The 25,666-nt window shown below is 43.9% G+C and overlaps 2 protein-coding genes across 18 annotated transcripts in view; one reads left to right on the plus strand and one right to left on the minus strand.

The window, feature by feature from the left end:
* The first annotated feature begins 1,106 nt into the window (after positions 1-1,106).
* Positions 1,107-21,272, plus strand: PRPF18 (pre-mRNA processing factor 18). 7 transcript variants are annotated; one of them, XM_090135017.1, is made up of 12 exons: positions 1,144-1,259; positions 2,453-2,524; positions 2,597-2,674; positions 2,800-2,826; positions 5,407-5,511; positions 7,001-7,114; positions 8,424-8,570; positions 10,690-10,758; positions 11,447-11,587; positions 12,074-12,145; positions 14,366-14,521; positions 17,808-21,272. In XM_090135017.1, the coding sequence occupies exons 5-12, from the start codon at positions 5,491-5,493 to the stop codon at positions 17,886-17,888; spliced, it is 801 nt and encodes a 266-aa protein (XP_089991143.1). In that variant the 5' UTR covers positions 1,144-1,259; positions 2,453-2,524; positions 2,597-2,674; positions 2,800-2,826; positions 5,407-5,490; the 3' UTR covers positions 17,889-21,272. The 7 variants fall into 7 exon arrangements, with proteins under 7 accessions (XP_089991126.1, XP_089991119.1, XP_031444646.1 ...); XM_090134993.1 differs by lacking the exon at positions 2,453-2,524 and having other exon boundaries at positions 1,108-1,259; XM_090135014.1 differs by lacking the exon at positions 2,800-2,826.
* A 655-nt stretch (positions 21,273-21,927) lies between these two features.
* FRMD4A (FERM domain containing 4A) overlaps positions 21,928-25,666 on the minus strand; it is a 354,026-nt gene continuing 350,287 nt past the window's right edge. For all 11 annotated transcript variants that reach the window (XM_090134966.1, XM_090134960.1, XM_090134970.1 and 8 more), the window contains one exon: positions 21,928-24,616. In XM_090134966.1, coding sequence (XP_089991092.1) covers positions 24,514-24,616 — 103 coding nt within the window. In that variant the 3' untranslated portion in view covers positions 21,928-24,513. The remainder of the gene's footprint in view (positions 24,617-25,666) is intronic.

Here is a 25,666-nt window from a genome sequence, read left to right on the forward strand (position 1 = left end):
CCGAGGGAACTGTGTCAGCAGGGTTAGGGGGTGTAAGGGAAAGGTTCTGCACCAGAGGGTGTGGGCATGGAACAGGCTGCCCTGGGCAGTGATGTCGTCCCCAGGCTCTGGAGTTTAAACAGTGCTTTCAGACATAGGATTTGGATTTTGGGTGGTCATGTGTGAAGCCAGGAGTTGGATTTGAGGGTTTTTGTGGGTCCCTTCTAACTCGGGATACTGCATGATTCTATGAGATGGAGATGCAGCCATCAGTCAGGCTGCTCCTACACAAAAGTCACAGCAATATTCACTTTGCACTGCTTGCTGACCTTCAAAACATTTCCAGTAAGGTGCAGCCCTGATGAATTTAAGCCTATAACTGACTTCTTATCCATTGCTTGAGGTGCTCTCCGGACCTCTCAGATTTCCCAAGGCACAAGATGGCTACCAATGGAATAAACATTAACAGAGAGCCTACAAACAGGAGGGGAATCAACTCTTGGAAAGGGTAGATAACAGCAGGACAAGGGAAAATGGTTTTAAGTTGAGGAAGGGAAGATTTAGGTTGGATGTCAGGGGAAGTTCTTTACTGTGGGTGGTGAGGTGCTGGAACAGGCTGCCCAGGGAGGTTTGGATGCCCCATCCCTGGAGGTGTTCAGGGCCAGATTGGATGGGGCCCTGGGCAGCCTGGTCTGGTATTAAATGTGGAGGTTGGTGGCCCTGCATGTGGTGGGGGGGGTGGGAGATTCATGATCCTTGAGGTCCCTTCCAACCCTGGCCATTCTGTGACTCTGTGAAAAGCAGTCAATAAGGAAAACAAGAGAGGAACTTCAGAGCCCAGCATCTTTTCACGCTATTTCTCAGCCTACGTCATAGTGACAAAGACTCAGGCTAACGAGGGCAGCAGGATTTACTTCCAGCATCTATGCAGGGAGTCCACACCGCACCCATCCCTCGGGTGAGTTTGAGCACCTAAGGAAGAAATGCTCCAAGCATCCCCGCGCGGCTCTAACAGGCCGTGCTACCGGTGACAACGTCATGCTGTCACACCCCCGTCACGTGGTCACAACCACCCGATGCGCTCCGTCGCTGCCGCCACTCCAAGCCGCTGGGGGGCGCTGTGAGGCGCGCTTGGCCTGGGCGGCCAGCGGAAGTGACGGTTTGTTTTCCTACACCACTTCCGGCGTGGAGGTGGCGGAGGAGGCCTTACCGCCATGGATATCCTGAAGCGGGAGATCAGCCGCAAGCGGCAGCAGCTGGAGGACAAGGAGCTGGTGGGGGTGAGGCGGGCGGCGGGGCTGTGGGGACGTTGAGGCCTTGTAGCGTCCTTGGGGTTATTTCAGGGTCGGAAGTAAGGCTGAAGCTGGGCAGTAGGAAAAGGTTCCTCACCGGAGGGTGTCGGGCCTTGACACGGGCTTTGCAGGGCGCTGGATCCAAGGTGCTGGAGTTCAGGAAGCGTCTGGACAACGCCCTCAGACATGAGGTTTGACTTCAGGCCGCTGCTGTGTGGAGCCAGGAATTGGGCTCGGTGATCCCTCTTCCATCTGGAGATATTCTGTGGTTCTGTGACTGTGCCCGCTTTGCCTGTCTGCAATTCTCTTCCCTCTCTAGTCACAGGGAGCACTGCGGGGACTGTACAGTGTGTGTGTGCTTTTGGGGTTGTCTGAGCATGGATTTCATTGATGGTGGTTGTTTTGGGTTAGACAGATGAAAAATAGAGAACCAGGAATCCATGTTCATAAATTCACAGAATTATTTGACTGAGTTGGAAGGGAAAAGATTATCCAGATCTAACCCCTACCATGGGCTGATTGCCAGCTTCCAGCTCAGGCTGCCCAGGGCCCCTTCCAACTTGGCCTTGAGCACTTCCAGGGATGGGACACCCTCAGCTTCCCTGGGCAGCTTTGCCATGGCCTCACCACCCTCAGAGTGAAGGATCTTTTTCCTAATATCTAATATAAATCAACCCTTTTTTTAGTTTAATACTATTAGCCCTTGGCCTTGATGTTAGAGCAAGGGAAATGGTTTAGGGTGGTGTTTTGGGATTTGGATGATCTGCGTGATCTGCAACGAAAATGTATTGATGAAACACAGATTGGGAGACTTTACGTTTACTTCAGTTTGCTTCTGTTGTCAGTTTGAGAGCAGTGTGAGTGAAGATGTGGCTTCTCATCACAGTGTGACAGCACAGATCACAGGCAGTGAGAACCTGCTTGAAAAGGCTTGGATGGCACAGTCACCAGCTGCTGTATGCCTGAAGGGTCTTATTAAGCATCTTTTATTTAGTTTGAAAAAGCTTGTTTTGTCTGATATGTTTAAAACAATCTTCATTGTTCACATCTGAAGGAAGCTTTCTGCTAACTGGTGCCATGACCTTACATGTCAAAGAGAATGTTGATTTTAAAGGCCTGCTGAACACACTGTACTTTCAAGCTTACATGTTGCAAAGTCACGTGGTGTTGCTGATTTTCAGAGGTGCTCCCAACTTTGAATGTGGCACAGTAGCCATGTCTGTGAAGAGATGTAGCTGAATTCACCAAATCAAGTAAGGAGATGTGAGCCTTTTGTGCAGAAGTATTTGAAATTTTAAAATGTTAACAGTTTTCCTGTCTCTTAGGGAAATAAGAAATACTTCAAACGCAGTGAATTAGCTAAAAAAGAAGAGGAGGCCTACTTCCAGAGATGTGGCTACAAGGTATTGTTACTCTTCTTTCAGGAACTTGTATGTTTGCTTTGAAGTCTACGTTTTATTATCAACAGTACAAATGTTGTTAATGATAATTATTGTTCTTTGTTCAATCTGTTGATGTTGTACATAAGCCTGTAAATGAGAAGCCACCTGGAGAGGTATGAGTTTCCAAAACCATTTTCAATGCAGGAAAAGATATGCATGATATACAGCTACTTATGTTTGCGTTATGCTTTGGCTTTTCCTTTTTCTTTGTTTGTTTACTTATTTTGTGGAAAGCATGAAGTGGCTTGGGATCAAAGCTTGTCTCCTTTCTTTTCAGATTGTGCTTTTAGGCATGAACATTGGATCTGATATGGCCACCTCCCAAGAATGGATGCACTGTCCATTCAAAATTTTGCCAAAATGTCCAGAAGAAATCAGTATAATGTGGTGGATATTATAAAGATCTGCCAGCTGTCATGCTGTGTGTATTTCTTCTTTTGGCCATCAGTAACTTTGCACTGAAAGAGTGCAACACAGCATTTGTTATCTTGCTGGCAGAACGATTGAAAACGATTGGTAACTGAAGGTGCATTTGGAAACAAATGAGTGATCTGGAAGGCTTTGCCTGCCTTGAAACATATCAGGGAAATTGTTTCCTGAAATGGAAAGAATGCAGTTTTCTTTGCCATGTGTGTGTATGTGCCTGCCTGCCTGCCTGGTTACTGTATGTGTATGTGAGGGGATATGCATTCTCTTTAGAAAGACAGAGATTCACATTCCTGTTTACTGTCCTTGGGCACAAACTGGAACTTTGTTTTCAGTTGAACTTTACACATTCAGTGACTTATTCTGAAACCTTGATCTGTGTGTGAAATATTTGAACATCAATGCCAAAACAATTTTTGGAATGCTGTCGTTTAGTCATGGGAACATGGTCTGTGGACCACTTCTGAGTGGAAGTGACTGCCTGGTGCTTTTTTTAGCCTGACTTCTTCAGAACCATACACAGCTGTTAAAATGGGATATCTGTGCTGCTACAAAATGGGTTTTGACTGAAAATGTAACCCTGAAAATGGTTTTAAAATAAGTTGCTTTGTTTGGTATGTCTTAGAGCCTCCCAGATTTCTGCATTTGGTCTTTACTGCATTAATAAGATGTAAAATACAGACTGATTTCTTTTTCAATAGAGGTGCTCTTTTGCTTTGTTAGATTTAATAATTATTTCACTTGCTTGAAAAAGAAAGCATTGAAATCAAAATAACTGTGGTAAAAGTATCATTTGTAACTTGAAATCCTACTGAGAGAATGGACCAAATCTTTTTCCCTAATGCTGCAGTCTCTTTATGTTTGTAAGTTCAAATTTGTACACATCCTTCTGCCATCAGAGTGTATTTATATTTACACAGTTCCATATTTTCTCTCCCATGTTCCATATTTTCTGCTCCCTCTCCTGCACTTATGGAAGTTTATTTTTGCCCTCCCTTTATGTGTAAAGCATTGATTTGATCGTCCTTTCCTTGCTTGCTCCAAATACCTGCAACTGTAGGATTGAGTTCTGTGTTTGATAGCATGACATTGCATAGAGATTGTGGCTGAATCTTATATCTGCAGCCATTGGGGGGATCCCTGTCTGTGCATGGAATGATGCTGGCTTGGAAGAACATAAACTAGTTTTAAAAATCTGTGTAGCACAATCACCAAACTCTTCAACCTGCACACACACTGGAAATGACAGCATCCTGTCCCACGTGGGAAGAATGCTGCAGTGTAGGATTAAATAGGATTATTCCCTTTTTGGAAGAATAGAAAGGAAATAAGTTCTAATCTGGAGTCTAGGAAAAAACATGATGTGTTTGAGCACTGGAAATGTTTCCAGTTATAGGAATGTTAGCCAACATCTGTTCGTGCTAGTAGAAGTGAGGGAGCCATAGTTATGTGACTGCTGTCTGAAAGTTAGTTTAATCAAAGAGGACTTTGCTTGGTCCCAGGACCACCTTCTAAGAAGCTGTTAAAGAGATGCTGTCTTTTTGGGAAAGTGTAGTTCTCTCTTTTCTTTTTTAATTTATTTTAACCTGCAAGAAACTGTACACATTTGGCAATCTTGATAAGAAGGTATGTTACTTTAAACAAGCATCTCTCAAAACCCAGCAGAAAGGCTGCATCCTCACTGATGGTGCTGAGCTCACTGAAGTTCTAAGTGACAGAAGATCTCAAGCTGGCTGCAAGTAGCAGCTCCCTTCTCTCTCTGCTCTTAGCTTTTCATTTCTGCCCTTGTACCCATGTGTGTATTTGTGCTACTGCCTGGTGAGCTGGATGAGGAGATTAAGTGGGCTGAGAGGAGTCCTTTAGTTTTGTTTGCTGGATTATTTCCCATTTGAATCATTTCTCCCATCTGATTCATCACATAGTGATGCAAATACTTTTGCATAGGTAAAGAGGGTAAGGTAGGGGCAGGAACCAACAGGCAGGCTGTGAGTTTGCTGTTTTTGGCACCAGTGCTGACACGTGATTGACAAACCTTAACAATTGCCCTTTCCAGTTGCAGGTTGCTTCCTGCAACCTACAGAAGTCAGTCTCTGGTAAATATTGATGCTTTTGAAAGCTTTTATTGCTCTGTGAAATGGACAACAAAAACTCTGAAACAAAGATTTATAGTCATATTACAATCTGTATTCCACAGTTTCTGTACATTTACACAGTTATGGAGGTGTAAGTTTATTTTGCTGATGAGTAACTATGTCTGTTATATGTAGGTGCAGCAGCAAGAAGAAGAAGAGAAGCCTCTGACTTCAACAAATCCAGTGCTGGAACTTGAACTGGCGGAAGAAAAATTACCAATGACTCTTTCCAGACAAGAGGTAAAATCAACAGCTATAAGCAAACTACTTCAGTTTGCAGAACATGCATCTGAAATTTCTTGGTAGGACTGTTTTCTGGTGATCTGTACTTTTTACAACAGGTTGTATCAAACAAAAATTTCCACTGTGCAATCAACAATTAGGGGCAGTATTTACTCATCAGGAATCTTCTGTCCATGTGAATGCATCTGGAGGTACAGATGGATGGAGCCTTTTTGTCATGTAATTTGCACATAGGTGATATGATGTATTACAGCTTTTTCAGATGACCCCTAGAACAGTGTTCTGTTACTTGGATAATGCTGACAATGGCACATGGAGCTTGTCAAATCTTTATTTCCCTCAGCTTCTCTTCTTTGTAGCTTTTTGATATGAAACCAATTTTCAGAACTGAATTTAGGAAACTTGTCTTGATCTCTGGGGGGGGGGAAATGTCCTGAAGCTGGAGCAAGTGATGCATTCTTTGTCCTTTTTGAAGATAAGTAAACCCATGTGAATGTGAGTTCGTAAAACAGATCTGGACAACAAAGCAGCAGAGAAGTAGGAAGTTCAGAAATAAAGTCTACATGCAGAATAAAATCTAATCCTGGAAATACTGCAGTTCACAGCTGAGATCATTCAGGATGATGTTATTGTTGTCCCATTACTTTTCAAAATACTTTGAGCACAGAATTTTTAATGTGGGTTATTGGTTTCTTGTTTGCTTTGAGATTTGGTTGGTTTGTCCTGTCAGTGTAGTTAGTTACATGATGGTGTGAGATAAAGTGCAAGCTCTTCTCTTTATCACCAGAGTGATTCATGGTGATTGTGTCAGTACACTTATTGCGTGATACACCAAACAAACAATGGTAAGAATAAACAGATTTAACAAGCAATGCATGCAATAAGAAACTGGGAAATAAAGTTTGCTTTTCTGCTTTGCCCATAACCTTGCAAATCAGCCAAGGGAGGCTGTTACACCTCAGTTGTAGCTAGCCTTAAAATTATTATCACGTTAGATTATGGGACTTAGTGTTTACCAAATGGTAAGGATGGGAGACTGGCTGGAAATTCTCAAATGTGCTGGGACAACATGCAGCCCAGTCAGAAGAGTACTTTGTTGCCCATGACAAATGAGAGTGAGTGAGATAATTGTCAAGTTTCTTTTGTCGCTTTGGAAATGGTATTTAAGCTCTGCCAAGGGAATGATTTTGATGTATTTGTTTAAACAAGTCAGAGCAGGAAGAAGTTGGGATATATGAAACAGTTTGGGGTTTGTGCAAGATTTAGGTTGGTAATATTTGGAATGACCTTTCATTGAAATGCCGTGGGAATTTTATATTTGGATTGTAAAGCGTCTAGAACGTTTTTCTGCTGCTTAAAATATTGCCATTTCCTCTCCAGTCTAGCACAGCTTGTTATTTTAAGCTAAGCAAATAAATCCAGCCTTCAGGATTTTATTTTCCTTCCTTTATGAGTTTGTGTAAGGGAATATTTGGATTCTTTTCAGGTTATCAGGAGGTTACGGGAGAGAGGTGAGCCGGTCAGGCTGTTTGGAGAAACAGATTATGATGCATTTCAACGTCTGAGGAAGATAGAAATTTTGGCACCTGAAGTGAACAAGGTGAGACCAGCTGGCTCCTGGTTACTAATTTATGGTGGGGGAATCTGTGAGGAGTGCTTTTAATGTTCTGTGCATGATTACAGCCCTATAAGTCAGCCAGTTTCACGACAGAAACCTTTAAAGCCTTTTTGCTTGAAAAAGAGGGCCTCCAGGTGGCAGTGAAACCCAGACATGCAGTTGCCTGTATTGTAACCAGCAGAAAAGACAGTAATTTACTGTTAAAACTAGTCTGTTTGGGTAGGTAAGGAAGAGGGAGGAATGCATCCTGTGTTTCTGGTACATAAATGAATTTTCAAATCCCTCAATTCTAGTTTCTTACAGAAACTTCACTCCCACTGCTCCCTTTTGAAGTAGTCATTGACTCCAGAAATGACTAAAACATATATGTTGTAGTTTTCTGATCTAATCCTTCTGGCTTAACTTTGATCGATTAAGTGAGGAGATTGGGAATTTGTTGGGATATGTTGGGATTTGCAATTGGGATTTGTTTTGTATTTACTATTGATCAAATTTGCAACCCAGCTAACAGTATGAAGCTGTGAATTTTCTTCCATAACTTGTAACAAACTGAATAATTTGACAAATTGTTGCTGGGGCTGCCCAGAAAAAGAATGCTTTTTCCTCTTCAAGTCCTTTAAAGAAGGATAAACAGATACGAGTTTCTAAAATTAATTTTGCTGACAAGAGTTTCCTCCCTCACATTGTTATGTATGGTAAAATTATTGATGGCAGTTGTAGAAGTTTTAGGAAGTAGCAGGGTCATAAATAGGATTGTGATGGATTTCTGCATGATATGCTTCAGTCACTGCCATTGTTAGGTGTTACTTGAAAGTATGGATAATTGTTACAACCAATTTGTGGTTCAGATATTTTTAAACTAAGTTTAAAAATAAGTGATTGATAAAAATGTGCCAGAAAGTCATGGATGATGATGGAAGAGTGGAAATAACTGTGCATGTGTATTCTGAGTGGAGAGACTGAGTTGATCTTAGGGTGAGAAATGTCATTCTCCTTTATAGAGCTTTAAATTTTGTATTTCATATTAAGAATGTGGATCCTTTAAGCCAGGTTTCTTTTTCCATTTATAAGCAGCTCTTAACTTCTTGTATCAGTTTGAAACCATATGTGTAACATCATGTTTTTGTAAATTTGGCTTTTCTTAAAAACAGAAATTGGATGCTCACTGTGACTATTCTGAATTGGTTGTATTTTTTGTGGCTTTTTTTTGGGGGGGGGGAGGGGGTTGATTCCCCTTCCCCCCCTCCCCCTTTTTTTTTTTGGTAAACAAATCATTTCTTATCTTTTCTAGGGTCTGAGGAATGATCTGAAAGCTGCCTTGGATAAGATTGATCAGCAGTACTTGAATGAAATTGTAGGTGGCCAAGAAGCAGGAGATGATGACTCACAGAATGACTTGAAAGTCCATGAGGAGAATACTACTATTGAAGAACTGGAGGTACGTGGTGGGTAATTAATTTAGAGATTTTAGATATATCATACTGTTGTACTGTTGTGAAAAAGCTTCAGTATTGTTTGAAGTTACCTACTTTACAGCATCTAGCTTAGGCAGTCTGAAAAGTCCTTAAATATGCTGTTTGGAAATGAATACTGCTAAGGCTTGAATTGCAGTATAAGTGCCTAGAGCCACTTGGTCTTTGCTTACAGCACCTCATCAGAAATGGGGAAAGAGTAGCAGGCAAAACAGTATTCTCCCTGCAGGGATTTTGGGAGTAAAGAATTAAATGCAAAGCTATTGCCTGATGACAAATTCTGAATCCTCTCCAATGAGTATTTGAGAAGGTGATGAGCTTAGAGCAGATGAATTTTCCTTATGCAAGAAAGATGGGTTCTCAAAAACAGACACATGGAAAGAGTGTTTAACATACAGACTTTTGGGGTAAAGAAGTAAAAGTTAGAAATAGGCAGTTCACAGAAAACACAGAAAGTACTATGAAGGTATGGTGAGTGCTGGGCTTTGAAAGAATAGGAAAATATTTGTGTGGGTGCATTCAGCACCTGGTATTTTAGGCTGGTATTTTGAAAAGCACATTAGATTGAGCTAAAGAACTTTAGCCTTAATCTTCAAAATTCTTTGTGAAGTTAATCTTCTTAATGTCCCTTCAAATCAGAAGTAATCTGATCTATAACTGAGAGTTGAAATGGATACATTTTTATTAGGAGGCAGCCTTGCCTCCCTTCTTGGGGCACTGTGGGTTCTGGAGTAAAGTAGTGACAGTTTTAGAATGGATTCCAGTTGTAATAGGGCTGCTTTTATCAAACTGTTAGTTCTCAAAGAATCCCCTTTTTGGGATGATAGTACAGGCTTGATTTGAACCATGAAAGTAATGCTTCATTGGAAAAGTTTGTAAGCTGCATTCTCAATTGCATGCTTCTTTAACTGCATTCCCTTGCAGAAAAAGGATTGCATTGAATGTTCCACATCTAGGAGACTTTAAAAATACATCGTAGTTTGGAAATGTGAGGGCAATGGAAAGAAATTATAAATCCAAGTTTATCTACTGGAAAATGTTTCTAAAAATTGATGTTAATATTAACAGTTCTGAGGTTTTGGCAGGAAGCTGGAGCACTGGAGCATGGTAGTATGGTTTTCTCTTTGTTTTTTGGATTTATTCCCTCAACGTTGCAGTTAGAATTAAATGAACGCCCAAATGCATCAGAGAAATGAAATAACTTCAAAAAAAGAAAGAAAGAAATGAGAATTAAATAAATTGGAGTATTGTGTTCAGTTCTGAGGCCTCCAGCACAAAAAGAACATTGAGCTGTTAGAGTAAGTCCAGAGGAGTACCGTGGGGATGATCAGAGTGCTGAAGCACTACTCCTATGAAGAAAGGCTAAGAGAGATGGGCTTATTTAGCCTGGAAAAGAGAAGGCTCTGGGGAGATCTGGTAGCAGCCTTCCAGCACCTAAAGGGGGCATACAGGAAAGACAAGGAAGGCCAATTTGTCAGGGAGAGTAGTGGTAGGACAAGGGATAATGGCTTTAAACTAGAAATAAGGTAGATTTAATTAAGATCTGAGGAAGAAGTTCTTCATTTTGAGGATGCTGAGGCACTGGCACAGCTGCCCAGAGAAGCTTTGGGTGCCTCATCTCTGGAAGTGATGAAGGCCAGGTTGGATGGGTCCTGGGCAGCCTGAGCTGGTGGAAACTGTCCCTGCTCATGGCAGGGGGTTGGAACTGGATGGTCTTCATGGTTCCTTCTAACCCAAACCATTCTGTGATTGTATGGCTCCTGGGATCTCAAAAAATGCAATGCACCTGCAGTTTCCCTTAATTCAGTGCTGTTAGACAGCTGCTAATTATACCAGTGATTTTGTAGCTAATGAATGAAAAATTACTGTTGTATTGACTGCTCAGAAATAATCATCTTGGCTTTTTGACTTGAATGTTTTTAGTAGAATAATGGGTCTCATTAACATAGATAGCTGTTTCTTTCTTTCCATTTCCCACCTGATGTTTAGGTTTATTAGTAGAACTTACTCCAGTTCACATTCTGCTGTGGTGGTGGCAAGTATCTACATAATGTGGAAATCTTTGTCTTTTGACTCCTATTCCAGGCTTTGGGAGAGTCCTTAGGACGGGGTGATGACCACTATGATATGGATATTATCACAAAATTCTTGAAGGTAACCCACTCTCATAGATGTATTAAGCTGTGACATACCTTTTGCTATCATGCAAATACATTTGGTGAGCTTCCATCTGCTTGGAGAGGTAAACTTTCATTGTGCTGAAGATATTTTTGCCTTTCTGTAATGCTTGATACTCCACTGCCTTGGTTAATGAAGTAGTGACTACTGTGAGACGTGGGCAACAGCTCTTGGGAGAGGAGAGCAGCCTTCTTCAAAATCTGCTTCTACTTTTCCAAACAGCTATGATTTTTGACTTGCATAACTGAGGCAGTTGAATGCAGTTTCTTCTATCTACCACTACTCCATTTAAAACTCCCAAGGAGTCCCTACCTCCTCATACTCAAAAGTTGTTCTGAAACGACTGTATCATCTTCATATGTCACTGCTCTTCTAATGATCCCCTTCTCCTTGGCAGCTTTGATAAGTCTGCTATTGTTTCCTGGTTTTTTATGTACACTCTTTTTTGCTCACGCTCCCACCTCCTCCATAAGATTTTGTGGTAGGATAGTTTTTCCTATCTGTCTGTGCCCGTACTGCTGAAAGAAGCTTTTTGCCTCGTGGATTCAGTTTTCTCCAAGAGAGGATTCATTTTGCTGTGTTTGTTTAAATCACTGTTTCATCTGCTTTGGCAATGCAGTCGCTAGGTGGCAGTAGGACACAAATTTGCTTGTTCCCTGTGCAGTTTCTTCTTGGAGTTTGGGCGAAGGAGCTGAATGCCAGAGAGGACTACGTGAAGCGGGGAGTGCAGGGAAAGCTGAACAGTGCCACTCAGAAGCAGACAGAGTCCTACCTGAGGCCACTCTTCAGAAAACTTCGGAAAAGGGTGAGTCACTTCTAGATGTCACTGTCCTCTAAGGCTTATTTTAATTGCTGCTTTCAAAGCACCCAGTTGTTAATGTCCTTTCTTAAGGTAACATTATCTCAGATGAAGGTGAGAGGATGAATGAGGTGGTCAGGGTTTCTTTGACTCCCAGTTTTGACCCTTTTTTTATCTTGACCCATGAATTCTTCTGCTTACCTACTGCTTTTCCAGGTGCTGCTTCATGTATCACCTGTTCATTGGGTTGCCAACATGATAGATAGAAAATAGGGATTGTATTTTGCACTTTGCCACGAGCTACAAGGTGTAACCACTTCACCTCTCTTGCTTCAGATTCTTCATCTAAATAAGGAAGATGTTTTCCTTTGTTGAAGTCCTGAAGCTAGGGAAGGTACTCATCTTTTGTATAAATGCTGAGTAGGGTGATTTTCCTGAGCTGCATATTCTGATGTAAAGCTGTTTGTTCTCCTTTTTTTTTTCCTCCTGTAGACACTTCCTGCAGACATCAAAGAATCAATAACAGATATTATAAAATTCATGTTGCAAAGAGAATATGTGAAGGTACGTTTGTTTGCTCTCTTCCAGCATGTTTAGGCTGGCTGGTTCTGATAGATTGAAATTACACGTGAACATTTTTCATTTTGCATCTTAAAGACATGTAGCTGGAAATACACCCAACATATATTCAGTTAAAATGAGAACTGGCTTTTAACGGTTGGGCTTCAGACAGTGTGTGATCCACAGTTTGTCAGAAGCATTTCTGAGGTTGGTGAAACTGCAGAGCTTGCAAGCACCAATAGGATTTCAGAAATGGTTCCATTGCAGAGGAGTAGTGAGTTGGAAACCTGATATTGAAAGGTTAAATCACAGAATTGTAGTGGTTGGAAAGGACCTCCAGAGATCACTGAGTTCAACCCCCCTGCCAGTGCAGGCTCCCTACATCAGGTTGCATGGGTAGGCATCCAGATGGGTCTTGAATGTCTCCATAGAAGGAGTGGGATGTTGATTAATTAATTAGCTATTAGGGGAATTGAGTTACTGAATACGAGACACTGTGCCTTTCTTCAGCTGTACTCATGTTAGCTGGTCTGTTAAGATCAAGATAAGTTAATGAAAAGGTTTTTGGACAAAGTCTGCTCACTGAAGAAGGCAGGAGTGCTTTGGTACTTGAGATGAAAGGCAGCATTAGCTTTTGTTTGTAGCTGCTTTAAGAAATGGAACTCAAATAGTGACAGCGTTTGCTTAAGCAACCAGTGTATGCAGAACTTCACTTCTGTTTTGCCTTTGGTCTTCTAGTATTTCTTATTGAAGTCCCAAGGACTTGGGGTAATTTGTCTAGTAAGCAAGCAAACCTGCTTTTGTGATTGAAAAAACTTCAGATGCCTTCAGGCATGTTTAATCTAAATCATTTTAAAGTAGAACTAAAAGTGTGGGATGTATGATAGTGGGGTTTTGTTTGGGAGCTTTGTTTTTTCTTTGGCTATCATCATTATGCTGAAATTCCCTTTCCAGTGCCTTCCCAACACAGCAGTGAGTGTGCAGGAATGCAGCGTATCTCCTCAGTAAATCAGCTCTGCTGCTCTGTCTCACAGGTGCTTGGCTGTATGTAAACTTCACAGACTGATTTAGGGGAAGGCTGAGTATACATTTGGAAGCTGTCTTGTTTTGTTGTTTGTTTTTAGTGAGGCTAATGAGCCTTTTGCTTTTAAAGATCCTCATACCATTTTCCATTTTGCTTCCGAAGAGATTTGTCTCTTTCTGCATCCTGCTGTCTTGTATGCTTATGTTTTTTGTTTTGGCAGTTGTTCAGCCTACTGAATACTGTCAGCCCCAAATTGTTACTGCTTTCTTAGATGGCATTCTTTAAAAACACGAGTTCTGAAATCAACTTGTGATAGCAGGCAAAGAGCAGAATGCAAGCTGCCTACTCAACCTTAATTAACCCTTTTGTGACATTCTTAAAAGGGTCTTTAATGTGCTGTCATACAGTGCTTCATTACGGAACCACGTGTCACTCAGCAAATAGATATCTGACTGAGGCTGCTGAGATGCTGCCTCGTGTAGGTGAAGGCAAAGTCCTGTTCCTTCTTCAGGTTTGCTCCCAGCTCTTCTTCTGCACCCCCAGTTACTCACCTCCCAGTTTGTGCCAGCGCCAAATGTGAGGAAGCTGCATCCACTGGTCACACTTGTTACTTCTTATTTTGTAGTCTCTGAATGGGAGATGGTAAATGAACTCTTTATCAGTGAGCTTTCTGGCTGCTTGCTAGTAGGGGAGGAATGTCCTGCGCCAAGTGGTTCTTGAAGCTGTGTTTCTGTGATTGCATGTGGGTTTTTTCCCCTTTGTTTTCCTGGTTCTCAATCACTATGCTGCTTTTTTAAGCTCAATCATCTGTGCCTTTCTCCCTTTCTTTGTGTTTGTCTTCCCTTCATGTTTTATTCCCTTTCTTCCTCAGGGCCTGTGTCTGCTTCAGCTCTATATTAAGAAATGGGGTCTGCTCTCTTGCTGGTGAAATTGCAGATTCATTCAGTGCTGCTACTTCGTTCATAAACACTGTTCTAAATGTGCTTCTTTGACCCAGTTTTGTAATGGATCTGGCTCTCAGCCTCTTTGGAAACTGGCTGCTTTCCCTCAACACCCCCTGATTTAGTCTGTAACCAAAATAGAAAAGATAGTATAGGTGAGCACAGCAGAACAGCTGATGGGAACCTGAGCAGACTGCATTGAAAACATCTGATGCCCTTTCTGTTATTGCTAAGTGTGCCAAACCTGTATTTCTTCAGGCAAATGATGCCTACCTCCAGATGGCCATAGGGAATGCGCCGTGGCCCATCGGTGTCACCATGGTCGGCATCCACGCTCGAACGGGTCGTGAGAAGATCTTCTCCAAGCACGTTGCCCACGTTCTCAATGATGAAACTCAAAGGAAATACATTCAGGTAAGGCTGACTGTGGAAATCCAACCATTTGGGTTTAGGAATTAGGGAATCTTTGAGAAATGTTAGCTTTGTAGTTGTAAGTGATGCAGTTAAGGAGTCCCAGAAGCATAGAATCATAGAATGGCCTGGGTTGAAAAGGACCACGATGATCATCTGGTTTCAACCCCCTGCTATGTGCAGGGTCGCCAACCACCACACCAGGCTGCCCAGAGCCACATCCAGCCTGGCCTTGAATGCCTCCAGGGATGGGGCATCCACAGCCTCCTTGGGCTGATCCAGTGCTTCACCACCCTCTGAGTGAAAAGCTTCCTCCTAATATCTAACCTAAACCTGCCCTCCAGTTTAAAACCATTCCCCCTTGTCCTATCACTATCCACCCTCATAAACAGCTGTTCCCCCTCTTGTTTATACGCTCCCTTCAAGTACTGGAAGGACACAGTGAGGACACAGAGCCTTCTCTTCTCCAAGCTAAACAATCCCAGTTCCCTCAACCTTTCCTCACAGGAGAGGTGCTCCAGCCCTCTGATCATCTGAGTGCCCTCCTCTGGACCTGCTCCAAGAGCTCCACATCCTTCCTGTACTGGGGCCCCAGGCCTGGAAACACAGTACTGCAGATGGGGCCTCATGAGAGCTGAGTAGAGGGGGACAATCACCTCCCTCTCTCTGCTGGCCACCCCTTTATTAATGCAACACTGAACACAGTTGGCCTTCCAGGCTGCAAGTGCACACTGCTGCCTCATGACAAGCTTCTTGTTTACCAGGACCCCCAAGTCCTTCTCCACAGGGCTGCTCTCCAGGAGATCTTCCCCCAGTTTGTATAAATACCTGGAATTGCCCCAACCCAAGTGCAGCACCTTGCACTTGGCCTTATTGAATCTCATTAGGTTTTCATGGGCCCACTTCTCCAGCCTGTCCAGGTCCCTCTGGATGACTTTCCTTCCTTCCAGTGTATTGACTGCACCGCTCAGCTTGGTGTCATCCACAAACTTGCTGAGGGTGCACTGGATGCCATCATCTGTGTCATTGATGAAGATGTTTGAAGAGCACCACTCCCAAGACTCACTCCTGAGGGACACTGCTTTGTGACCAGCCTCCACCCTGACACAGAACCATTGATCACAACCTTTTGGCTGCATCCAGCAGTTGCCTTAGTCAGAGTACAAGGTGCATTTAATAGATGGGGCTGTGCCTGCATGCTGTTCAGTCTCATGGATTTTTTTCACATCTTAGTGCTTGTGATCCCGTAGTAGCACCAACTGTGAACACACACACAGGGATCGGGTGCTTCATCTCTCCTCACACGGTGAGCTGTGTTTGCCTTCTGCCAGTTGCATCTCATTGACTTAAGGCCTTCCTGGCTGAACCATGAAGCCTGAGGGCGGCATTGTGGAGCTCGGAGCTTTCAGGAGAGGTTTACACAAATACCTTCCTGCTGCAGCTCAGCGACTCCCACTGCAACTTCTGCAGATGCCTGCAAGCAGATGGCTTGCAAAATACAACTTCCTCCTCTGTCTTGACTTTCTTTTCGGGATACAAGAATAACCTTTGATTTCAACTATAGGTTTTAGTATCATAACTGGAGGAAATATTGTCAAGTCTGAGGGAGCTCCAGACATCTGCAGAGCCAACAAATGTGATCACTCTGCTGTATGGATTGCATATCTTCAGAGACAGATTGCACTTGATTTATTTTATTGCTTGCTTGGTGTTATCTGATGGATGTAGCTTATGTGTGGTGCCTTTTGATCTCTTAACTTACCTGGAAGATGCAACTTGTATGGATTTTTTCAGCTTGTTCCCTCTGTTTCGGAGGGTACATCTATTCAAAGAAATCTTGTTCATCTTCCCCCTGTGCATTTTGTTTCTCTGCGAAGTAGATTCACTTCTGAAGTGCACAACTTATTGATGAGCCAATACAAAGTTGGCTTTAACTTCTTTTCTTCTTGATTTTAAATACAAGGTCGTCTTTAGCTGGTCTGGTTCAAACTGGATCACATGGAGTATTATCTCTGCTCACAGAGAAATTGGGATCATGTACAGTGAACTTGCAGCACTGACATCTCACACAATGAGTCTTTATGGTTTTAGGATATGTTTTCCAGATTCCTGCTGGCACTGAAAAGACCAAAGCATCTTCTGTCTAATTGTTTTCCTTTATAGTTAAATGTTGAAGATCTAATGACAGGCACATTGCTTTCTGCTGTTGTGGAGTTACAATGTCATTGCCAAATTATGGTAGCACCACAGCAGTTTTTCTCCTTCTTTGTTAGAACTCTGTGTGTGACTTAGAGAATAATGATGGTATTTCTGTCATGTTGGTTTTTGGCAATCAGTGTCTTGAAAGAACTGAAAAGTCCATGTTCTGTCTTTGTTTTCCTCCACTGCAGTGGGATTGACTGGGGTAATACTGGCAGAAGGGATGACACCTCTTCTCTCCAGAAATGGATTTGTTCTTCTCCTCCTCAATTATTCAGCTTGTTTTGTTGTCAGAAATTGTTTTTTGCTCTTGAGAATTACTTAACATCTCGATTTTCAGGGTTATTGTACACATAGTTTGTTGTAGTGGTACTGCTTTCTGCCTTGGTGAAGAGGGCTTAAACTATTACAATGGTTCTTCAGCATGAATCTATCATCAAGAATGAAACCTATAATCTCTTCAGTTAATCCACGAACTCCTTTAATATTTGAACTCATAGAATCTTACAACCATCTAGGATAGAAAAGACTTCCAGGAACACCACACCCAACTATTAAACTGAACTACAGAGTCCCATCACTACGCCGTGTCCCTCAGGGCCACGTCCACACATCTCTAAAACACATCCAAGGATGGAGACCTTGGGTAGCCATCTCCCCAGGTAGCCAATGCCTGACCACCCTTTCCATGAAGGAATTCTAGCAGATGTCCAGGCCAGGAGCTGTTGGCCTTCTTGGCCACCTGGGTGCACTGCTGGTTGTGTGCAGCTGCTGTGAGCGGCACCCCCAGGTCCTTCTCTATTAGGCAGCTTCCCACAACTCTTCCCAGGCCTGTATTGCTGTGTGGGGTTGGTGGGAGCCAAATGCAGCATCCGGCGTTTGGCCTTGTTGAATATATTTGTAATAATTAGCACTTTTCAGAGAGAATTGTCAATAAAACTTAAAGTAATGGAATACCAATTCAATAAAGAAAAGAAACAAAATAGCAGCCATTTGCTTTTAATTCTTCTAGTTAAGCTGAAATGTAAAAATAGGCTGTGTGACAGCTGCAGTTTTATGAGAGAATTCTCTTTGTTTTGTTCATTTCTAGGGGCTGAAGAGGCTGATGACCATTTGCCAGAAGCACTTCCCAACAGACCCATCGAAATGTGTGGAGTACAATGCTTTGTGAGGCTCCGAGTGACCAAGCATGCCTCACACTGTCATCTCCAGGACTGGGAGAGCACTGGGGAGATGGAGCAGTTTGTGCTTTACACCAACAGAAACTGAGGGTGTGCTTTGCAAGAAAGCATAAAGCAGATTTCTCTCCGGCTTCCTTTGAACAAACCCCACTTGGGTAGATTTCTTTTTCAATCTATGCTTTCCACTGATCAGATCCCTTCTCCAGCTTTGTAAGGGTGGGATGGCCATGAGCAGTGGGCACTGATCGTGACCCTCACTTCTACTTCAGTTTGCTGTTCACAACGCTGTGTAGTCTGATCTGAACCAATCTGTTCTATCTTAGAGCTGTAGGTGAGGCTCAGCCCTGCGTGGAGGCCGTGTGGAGTTTGTTGGCTGCTTTCCCACTGGAGGCTGATGTGGGAAGATGGGGAAGCAGTCAAACTTCAATCTTGTTATTTCTGTAAATAGGAAGATTTTAATGGCAAGTCTTTCATGTGGTATTTATCGGGAAAGAAGAAGTTTATATATTTCTCAGCTGAAAAATACACCCAGTTTCAGTGGAAAGAGTTTTTGATCTTGAGTACATCTGATTCGGCTTGTTTTATGTTTAATAATGACATTTTTAATATAAACCTCCTGGGCTTGGGGGAAGTAATCTTATGGCTCTTCAGGCTTCCAAATCCTGTTCTTATACATCTGGAGAAAATTCCAGTCTGCTGGGCATTGCAGAGAACATAATTAGGACCTCCCATGACGAGGTACAGCATTTGTAGCAGCCACAGATCTATTTTGTTGGATGTTGAATTTCTTCTTGAGCTGTTGGTGCCCTCGTGTGAAGGAGTTAAAGCAGGTGTTACCAGCGAGGTGCAGTGCTGGGGCTGTGTGCTGGCTTGGCTTATCTCAAGGAGCTTCCCCAGATTCTTCTGGAGGCTCTGCTTTCTGAAGGGCTGCTTCTGACTTACAGGTCCTTCAGTTTGGTGCGTCTGACCCCAACAACAATGTTTAGAAGTCATAAAAATGAGGCTGACAGGATCCAAGTGGAGCCTGGGGGGGGCCTTTGGGAAACAGAGGGGGACCTGTGGGGAAAAGTTGGGCAGATGTTGAGAGCGTGGAAGAGTTTCATTAACATCGATGCCTGGGGATTTCTTTTGCAGTGTACGGAGAGCATTTTTACAACAGAAAACATTTATAACACTGCAACTTTATCCCTTTCCACACACAGATGATTTCCTGAGCTGTTTCTAAATTTTTACCCTGACCTTCGTGTTGAACTCTTTAAATAATTGAGATGCAGTGTTGTCTTCATTTAGAAGAGCCATAATTTCCCTGGAAAGTGCCACGAGAGCTGAGGGGTGGTTTGGGAGCACTGTAACGTTGGCTTTAATGGGAACTGAATTCCTTAGGGCAGCCATAATGGTGTTAGATAGATTTTTCCCTCCCGCTTTAGAGCTAATTATTGAAGAGCCGTTTAATGGTATCCTGAGTACTGGTTTAAATGGGGATGAGCCTCCTGTAGGGATGTGAATTTGGGCTTGGAATGCTTTAGTCTAATCAAGCTCGAGGAATGCAATTTAAGCAGCATGCCTTCTTGCTGACAGTCCCTGAAATACAGCCGCCTTGGCTGAATGGCTCCCATGGCGGAAGAGCTTTTATCCCCTTGCAATCCATGGAATGGTGCTGCATGTGGAACCAAGAAACCAAAGTACTTTCTCACGGCATATCTGTGTAAGAGCTTCCAGCTGCCCGGCACGTGAAAGCCAGCTTTGGTCCCCGGGGGGATCACAGGAGGAACACTGTCATGGCAACTGCTCCTCATCGCTGCGCTGAGGCTCTCTGCAGCTGGATGGCCCCACGTTACAGCTAGCAGACCGTGCTCCAATCCCTAATAATGCCTTTTATCAAAAAGAAGTGTAAGGATGAGTGGGTGTGGTGCAGCTGTCCAACTGTTGGACAGGTTTTGTGGGGATGGTGTGTTTCAGTTTAGAGATTCAGACATTCCCCCCTAGACTTCTGCAGATGTTTATTTCTGATAACTCCTGCGTGAGCTGGGAATAATGGCACAATCCGATGCTGTGGGGTGAAGTCGTGCATTCACCACAGAAATGTCAGGAGTGCTTTTAGGACTTCAGGGCTCCTGGTCATGCAGAGCAGCTCCCCGCCTCTCTATGGCCTGGCTGATACCACGTTCTTGTTTCTGCCTGGTTTCATGCCTGGTGGTGGTTGTGTGCCTTTAATTCCTTGTTTGCTATTGGTCTGTGCTGTTAGAAAGGCTCTTTGGATAGTGTGTGTGGGATCAGATCAGGTTGGATATTAGGAAACGTTTCTTCTCAGAAGGAGTGGTGAGGCACTGGCACAGACTGCACAGGGGGGTGGTGGAGTCACCGTCCCTGTTGGTGTTCAGGAAGCAGGCAGATGTGGCACTGTGGGCACGGTGGGCACGGTGGGATGGGCTGATGGTTGGGCTGGTTGTCTTTTCCAAGCTCAATGATTCTAATTTATTTTGACTGCAAAATGGGGTTCCTGTGATGCCAGTTGCCATTCAGTCTCCACGGTAGATCCAGTCAATGAAAGATGAGCTTGGTTGAGATAGAGACAATTTCTGATGTTGCTGGAGGTGGTGACAGAGCTACATGTGGTATCTTTGACCCCGTGTCCTGGTGGCACAGTGTGAGCTGTCAGCATCACTGCTCTTGTCTGGGTCCCCCCAGGAAGCACCACGAGGGGTGGGGAGATGCAGAGGAACCGATGCCATGAAACTCCTGGAGCTGCTGCTCTGCTTTGGAGGAGAACAGCGGGCTGCCCCAGCTCTTGCAGTAATATCACACCAATCCCCAGAGCCAGGATGATGTCTGACAGGTTTAGCGTTGCCATCTCACCCTGCCCCAACCCAACACGTGTCTGCTACAGAAGATCTCGTCCCCAATGAATGACGCTGGATGGGGGGCAGGTGCTTTCCTAGCTCAACCCACTTTGGTGCAGCTGAGGTCTCCCTGTGATACGGAGGGCTTTTGGTGGTAAGGAGCTTCCCAGACAGACAGTGCAGGGTCCTGTGCAACGAGAGGTGGGAAGAAGGGAAGGCACTGTGCTGGGAAGTGGAGGGGCCTGCATGGAGAGCCTGTGCAGGTTAAGAAGAGCCAAGGATCAGTGCTGTCCACGACACACAGCAGTGGCTGTCGCAGCGCGATGCAGCAGGCAAAGCCCTCTCACTCAGCGAACCCAGCAGAGCAGCAGCAGTGCCTTCTGCATCTGGCCCAGCCCTGTGCCCACAGGGTGTGTGGGGCTGTTTCTGGGGAAGGCTCAGCGCTCCCTGCAGCCCCGCTGCTCGGCATGGAAGGGATTCCTGGGGTTGAAAAGACCACGGCGAGGTTTCATTTTGAAAATGCTTTAATAAGGAAGTGTTGACAACACCGTTTTGCAAAATGTAAAGGTAACTATACAAATTCTTAATACAAAAAGAATAAATTAAAAGCAGATCTTTTTTAATTCTGCAACTTTTTCTACAACATACATATCTTTTCCTTGATTACAGTTTAACAGAATCCAGTAAAATCATTTTACATGCTCTAAAGTCAATTTCAGGAGAGACCTAATTATTATTATTTTTTTTTCCTTCTTTTTTTCTTTTTCTTAAACTAGAGAGTCCGTTTTACACAACTGGTAATAAAACTATTGACATTAATATATATGTAAAACTTTACATCTAGGTAACTAAGCAGTAACTGGTCATCTGATAGCACCTGAATGGGGATCGGCTACGCCTGAAACTAAAACTAATACAGAGTGAAAACAAATCGGACTGATTTCAACATTTTCAACACTCGACTGCATATCACAGCGTTTAAAAAGAAACCCTGCCCACAGCAGAGCGCGGCGGGGGGCCGTGCCAGACTGCTGCCCAACCAGAGGGACCTGCAGACGGGGAGACTGAGAACGCAACGGTGGCTTCATGGCAGATGGAGCCTTGAAAAATAAAAAAGGAAAGGAGGGGTCACGTTGGTAGTCAAGTGCTCGTATATAATAGCTAGTTATGCACCCCTCCGCGTTATACTTCAATATGTTAATCTCACATGATTAACATTTTATGTACATTTGTGTTTAATTGAATTGAGCTAAACAGTAAAACCTGTTTTACTTAATCTGTCTTTACTACCAGACTGGCTGCTCACGTGTGCCTTGATTGCAGAACAGAAAAGCAGAACACAAAGCAAAACCCAATCCATTTCTCGAAAGCTCTTTCTCGACTCGAGCCTGTTTGCAATTCAGGCTGACTTGGTTTTTTTTTTTTTCTCCCCTAATTTCAGGGCTGCCACCTTTGAACCTTTGCTGCAAAACTGCAGATCTTGTCTTGGAGGAATTACTGGTCCTGTAGTGCCCAGAGGCCCCGTAGTGCCGCTGTTGTTGAATTCTTTTTAATTAAAGGTACACAGAAAATAATTAAAAAAAAAAAAAAACAACCAACCCAAAGCCACTTAGCAGGGAAATTAAAAAGAAAACAGACAGTTGCTCAGAGCCCCTAAAAAAATCCATGGGCTAATTTGCTGCTGCTTAATTTGGTCCTTATTTAATTCTTTCACTTTAGCTGCGGAATCTTAGCAGCGCACGTCAGTAATCAGTGCTATCTCCCATCCACCTAAAAATCCAATTAGGAGTTTAAGCCAATTCCCATGCTAACAAGCCCAAAGCACAGAGAGAAGTGTGTCAGAGCAGCCCTACCACTGATGCCAGGCAGCAGAACTGCAGGCGTGGGCTCAGGGCTGAAGCAAACATCCCAAATGCACACTGGGGAAAGGAATTAGCACGAGCGGGCTCGCATTCATTTTTAGAAACCCCATCATCTTTCCAAGTCTAATTACGAAGAACCCATTCTCTTTTAAAGCCTGGAATGCAGTTTTCCAGCAATCCTGATGCCGAAAGGTGTGGCAGCCCCCAAGTCACGGTGTTTCATTTTGAACGTTTTGCCCTACGCGGTCTGGTAGACGCTGTTGTTATTCTTGGAACACGCACACACACTCGCACTTCTGTTTTGTTTTCAACTAAAGCTAACTTCAGTTTCTGCTTTTCACATAGTAACCCCCTCCAGCCGTTTCTGTAATGCCTTTCCCATAGGAAATCATTGTTTGCACGCGCAAATGGGGAACGGCCGGGCGCCTCCCCCATCTAGTGGCAATAAAAACAGCATAGCACCGCAGTGAAGACTAGACGTGCCAGCTTCAACATCCACCGAGATTGTGCACTTGTTCATTACAAAAGTGTCTTTGAGGCCTTTGAAAGTTCCATGGCTTGACATGTATAAAGCATTGCTCAAAGGTAAGTGTAAACTTGCAGCTCCTTCCATGACTCCCCCGTCCAACTCCTTGTGGTATCAGTAGGCAGCTCCTGCTCGCGTTGAACGCCTCATTCGGTGACTTCTCTTTCTTGTGGTTGCTTTCCATGTGAAATTTTGCTTCGTTTGCTGCTTGCTAAACCCAAGCTGCTCCCATGCTTCCTGACAGACCGGTTCTCCCAGCCAGCGGTGCGCTGGTGACGAGCCCTTTGCTACACTGGTGCTAACGAAGGTGAGATAATTGGAACAGATATGTTAATGCAGCTTCACCGTGTCAATTAGATTGTGATGTGCTTTCCCTTTGATTTGACGTTAATGCTTTGTGCAGAGACAGGTTAGAATTCATTGGCTGTATCTGCTTGTAGAAAGGTTTTTTGACCATTTTTATCTTCCACAGAGTTTGAGAGAACCAACAGCACAACCCTAAGCTCTGTGTGTTGGTAAGCAGCTTTGCCAGCCACAGAGATGCTGTGAGGAGCAGTTCTCACCTCTGCTGTAGATAATGCCTTTGTACACCTTGTTTGTCCAGTCTGATAGTAGCTTGTAGATGCTGTGATACCAACCCAGACCTCCAGAGTGTCTTCAGTGCGTGGGGTTCTGTTTGGATGGGCTCAAAGCAAAGAAGTAGGTGCTGTTTTGCAGGAGGTGGTTGTGTCTGTCGAGTTAAATAAGAGATGTTCTTGTAGCGAGAACTCGCTGAACAAACTCATCCCATTGACACTGGTTGGGTGACTTTGGCAGCGCTGATCTGACTGCGAGACTCTTAGATGTATTTGAAGTGAGAGGATTTTACCTTTTTTTTTGTATTTTTTCATGAAAGAAGCACTTTCAGGAGTAATTCTCAGCCTCTGTTTCAATTTGTGTTGACCCCTCCTCCCCCCCCCCCCCTTTTTAAATTAATACTCTGTTGGATCAGATTGCAGGTCATGGAAATCTGACTGCCGTTACATGCCACAGAAACAGCAAGATCTGATGTAAGCCTGGACAGGCTCCCGTTGTTTAAAAGGAAAAAAATCATTTTTTCCATTGCCAGCTGCTGAGATGGCTGCTCACACGTGTGCCTTGATTGCACCCGCTGTGCCACAGGCTCTGCAGGGATGTGCTGGGCTGGCGATGGGACGCGCTGCCATCCTGCTCGGTCGTGGTGGATGTCTCAGGGCCAATGCTCTGTAATGTCATCTTGAATTGCATCGTGAGAAAAGTGCTTAGAGTTGAAGCTGGTGCTGGGTGACAGTGCATCTGGGTAAGGCAAATGAGAGGCAGTGAGGTGATCTCAGAATGGCATTGATGTGATTAATTTGAGGTCAGGGGTTCACACTAGAGTCCCAGGCTTGGCTTTTTCCTGTCCATACCACTGGACATCTGCTAATTCTGGATAGAGGGGAGAATCCAGGAAACAGCTATCATTGTAAGTCCTGCAGGAGAAAGGAAACTTTTGTTAGGACAATGAGAACTGCTGGAGAGTTTAACCGTGGGCACAAAACATCATTTTATGAACAGTCCCACTCCCTGCAGCAACCTGGAGACAGAAGGCTGAGCAGGATGCCCTCCATGAAGCACATCTGAACAGCTCCTGGCCATAACACCCACTGAGAAGGGGGAGGGTCAGGGTGCCCTCTTGTAGCATCTCACAGACTGTCCTTGGGATTTCTGCTCTGGGCAGAGGCTCTGCATCACCAGCAGTCCCAGAGTAACGTGGCTGTGTGGGGCTGAGGCAGCAAAACCTGGTGAGAGGGTGTCAAGCATGCTATGGAAAGGACCATGTTTTGTCACATACAGCCTGGTCTTGGGGTGGATCCCTTGACAAGCTACAGTTTCTTTTGCTGCCTGGCTTTTTGTTTGCTTGCACAGTGCAGATGAGGGACTTGATGAGAATTTGCCATTTACCGTAGGGCTCAGGTCAGGGTCAGCTCCTGGCTCAATTTCTACTGAGCTCCTTGCCAGAAGAAAACACTGAGGTCAAAATCTTGTTGAGATTTTGAAAAATGGCTGCTATATCTGCATAATAACATTCAGAATTGATCTCCCTCTCACACTTTGATCTGAGCCAACTTCCAAATTACAGATTGTTTGGAGACCAGAAGCAGGAAATGCACTTTGCTTCCTGTGGGATTCTCTCTCCCTGCCCTCTCTCCCCAGCTCGCAGGACTGAGCTCACATTGATGCAGCCCAGCACTTCCTGCCTCTTCTCTCCAGTTTTCCACCTGGTTTCCTTGGGACTGATGTCTGGGAGGAACCTGAGCAAGGCCATGACCTGGCTGCACATTAAAGAGCCTTTTGTTTCCCAGCTCTCTGCTGGAGTACGGAGGTTTATGGGTTATCTCTAGAAAGCTGGGCTTGAAATACTCAACAGATGCCAGCTGTGAATGGCTGTGGATTCAAATGAGAGTGTCAGACGGTGACTGCAGTTTAATTAAAACAGAATAATTCTAAGGGTTTTTTGTTCCCTCCACCCTTCCCCCTCT

This window comes from Phasianus colchicus, chromosome 1, assembly GCF_987193195.1.
Source record: "Phasianus colchicus chromosome 1, bPhaCol1.hap1.1, whole genome shotgun sequence".
Lineage (NCBI taxonomy): Eukaryota > Metazoa > Chordata > Aves > Galliformes > Phasianidae > Phasianus > Phasianus colchicus.

Coding starts and splice junctions, on each gene's coding strand:
- PRPF18 (XM_090134993.1), top strand. CDS start 1,194: ATGGATATCCTGAAGCGGGAGATCAGCCGCAAGCGGCAGCAGCTGGAG. Junction 1,260..2,596: donor AGGACAAGGAGCTGGTGGGG/GTGAGGCGGGCG, acceptor CCTGTCTCTTAG/GGAAATAAGAAATACTTCAA. Junction 7,115..8,423: donor TGGCACCTGAAGTGAACAAG/GTGAGACCAGCT, acceptor TATCTTTTCTAG/GGTCTGAGGAATGATCTGAA.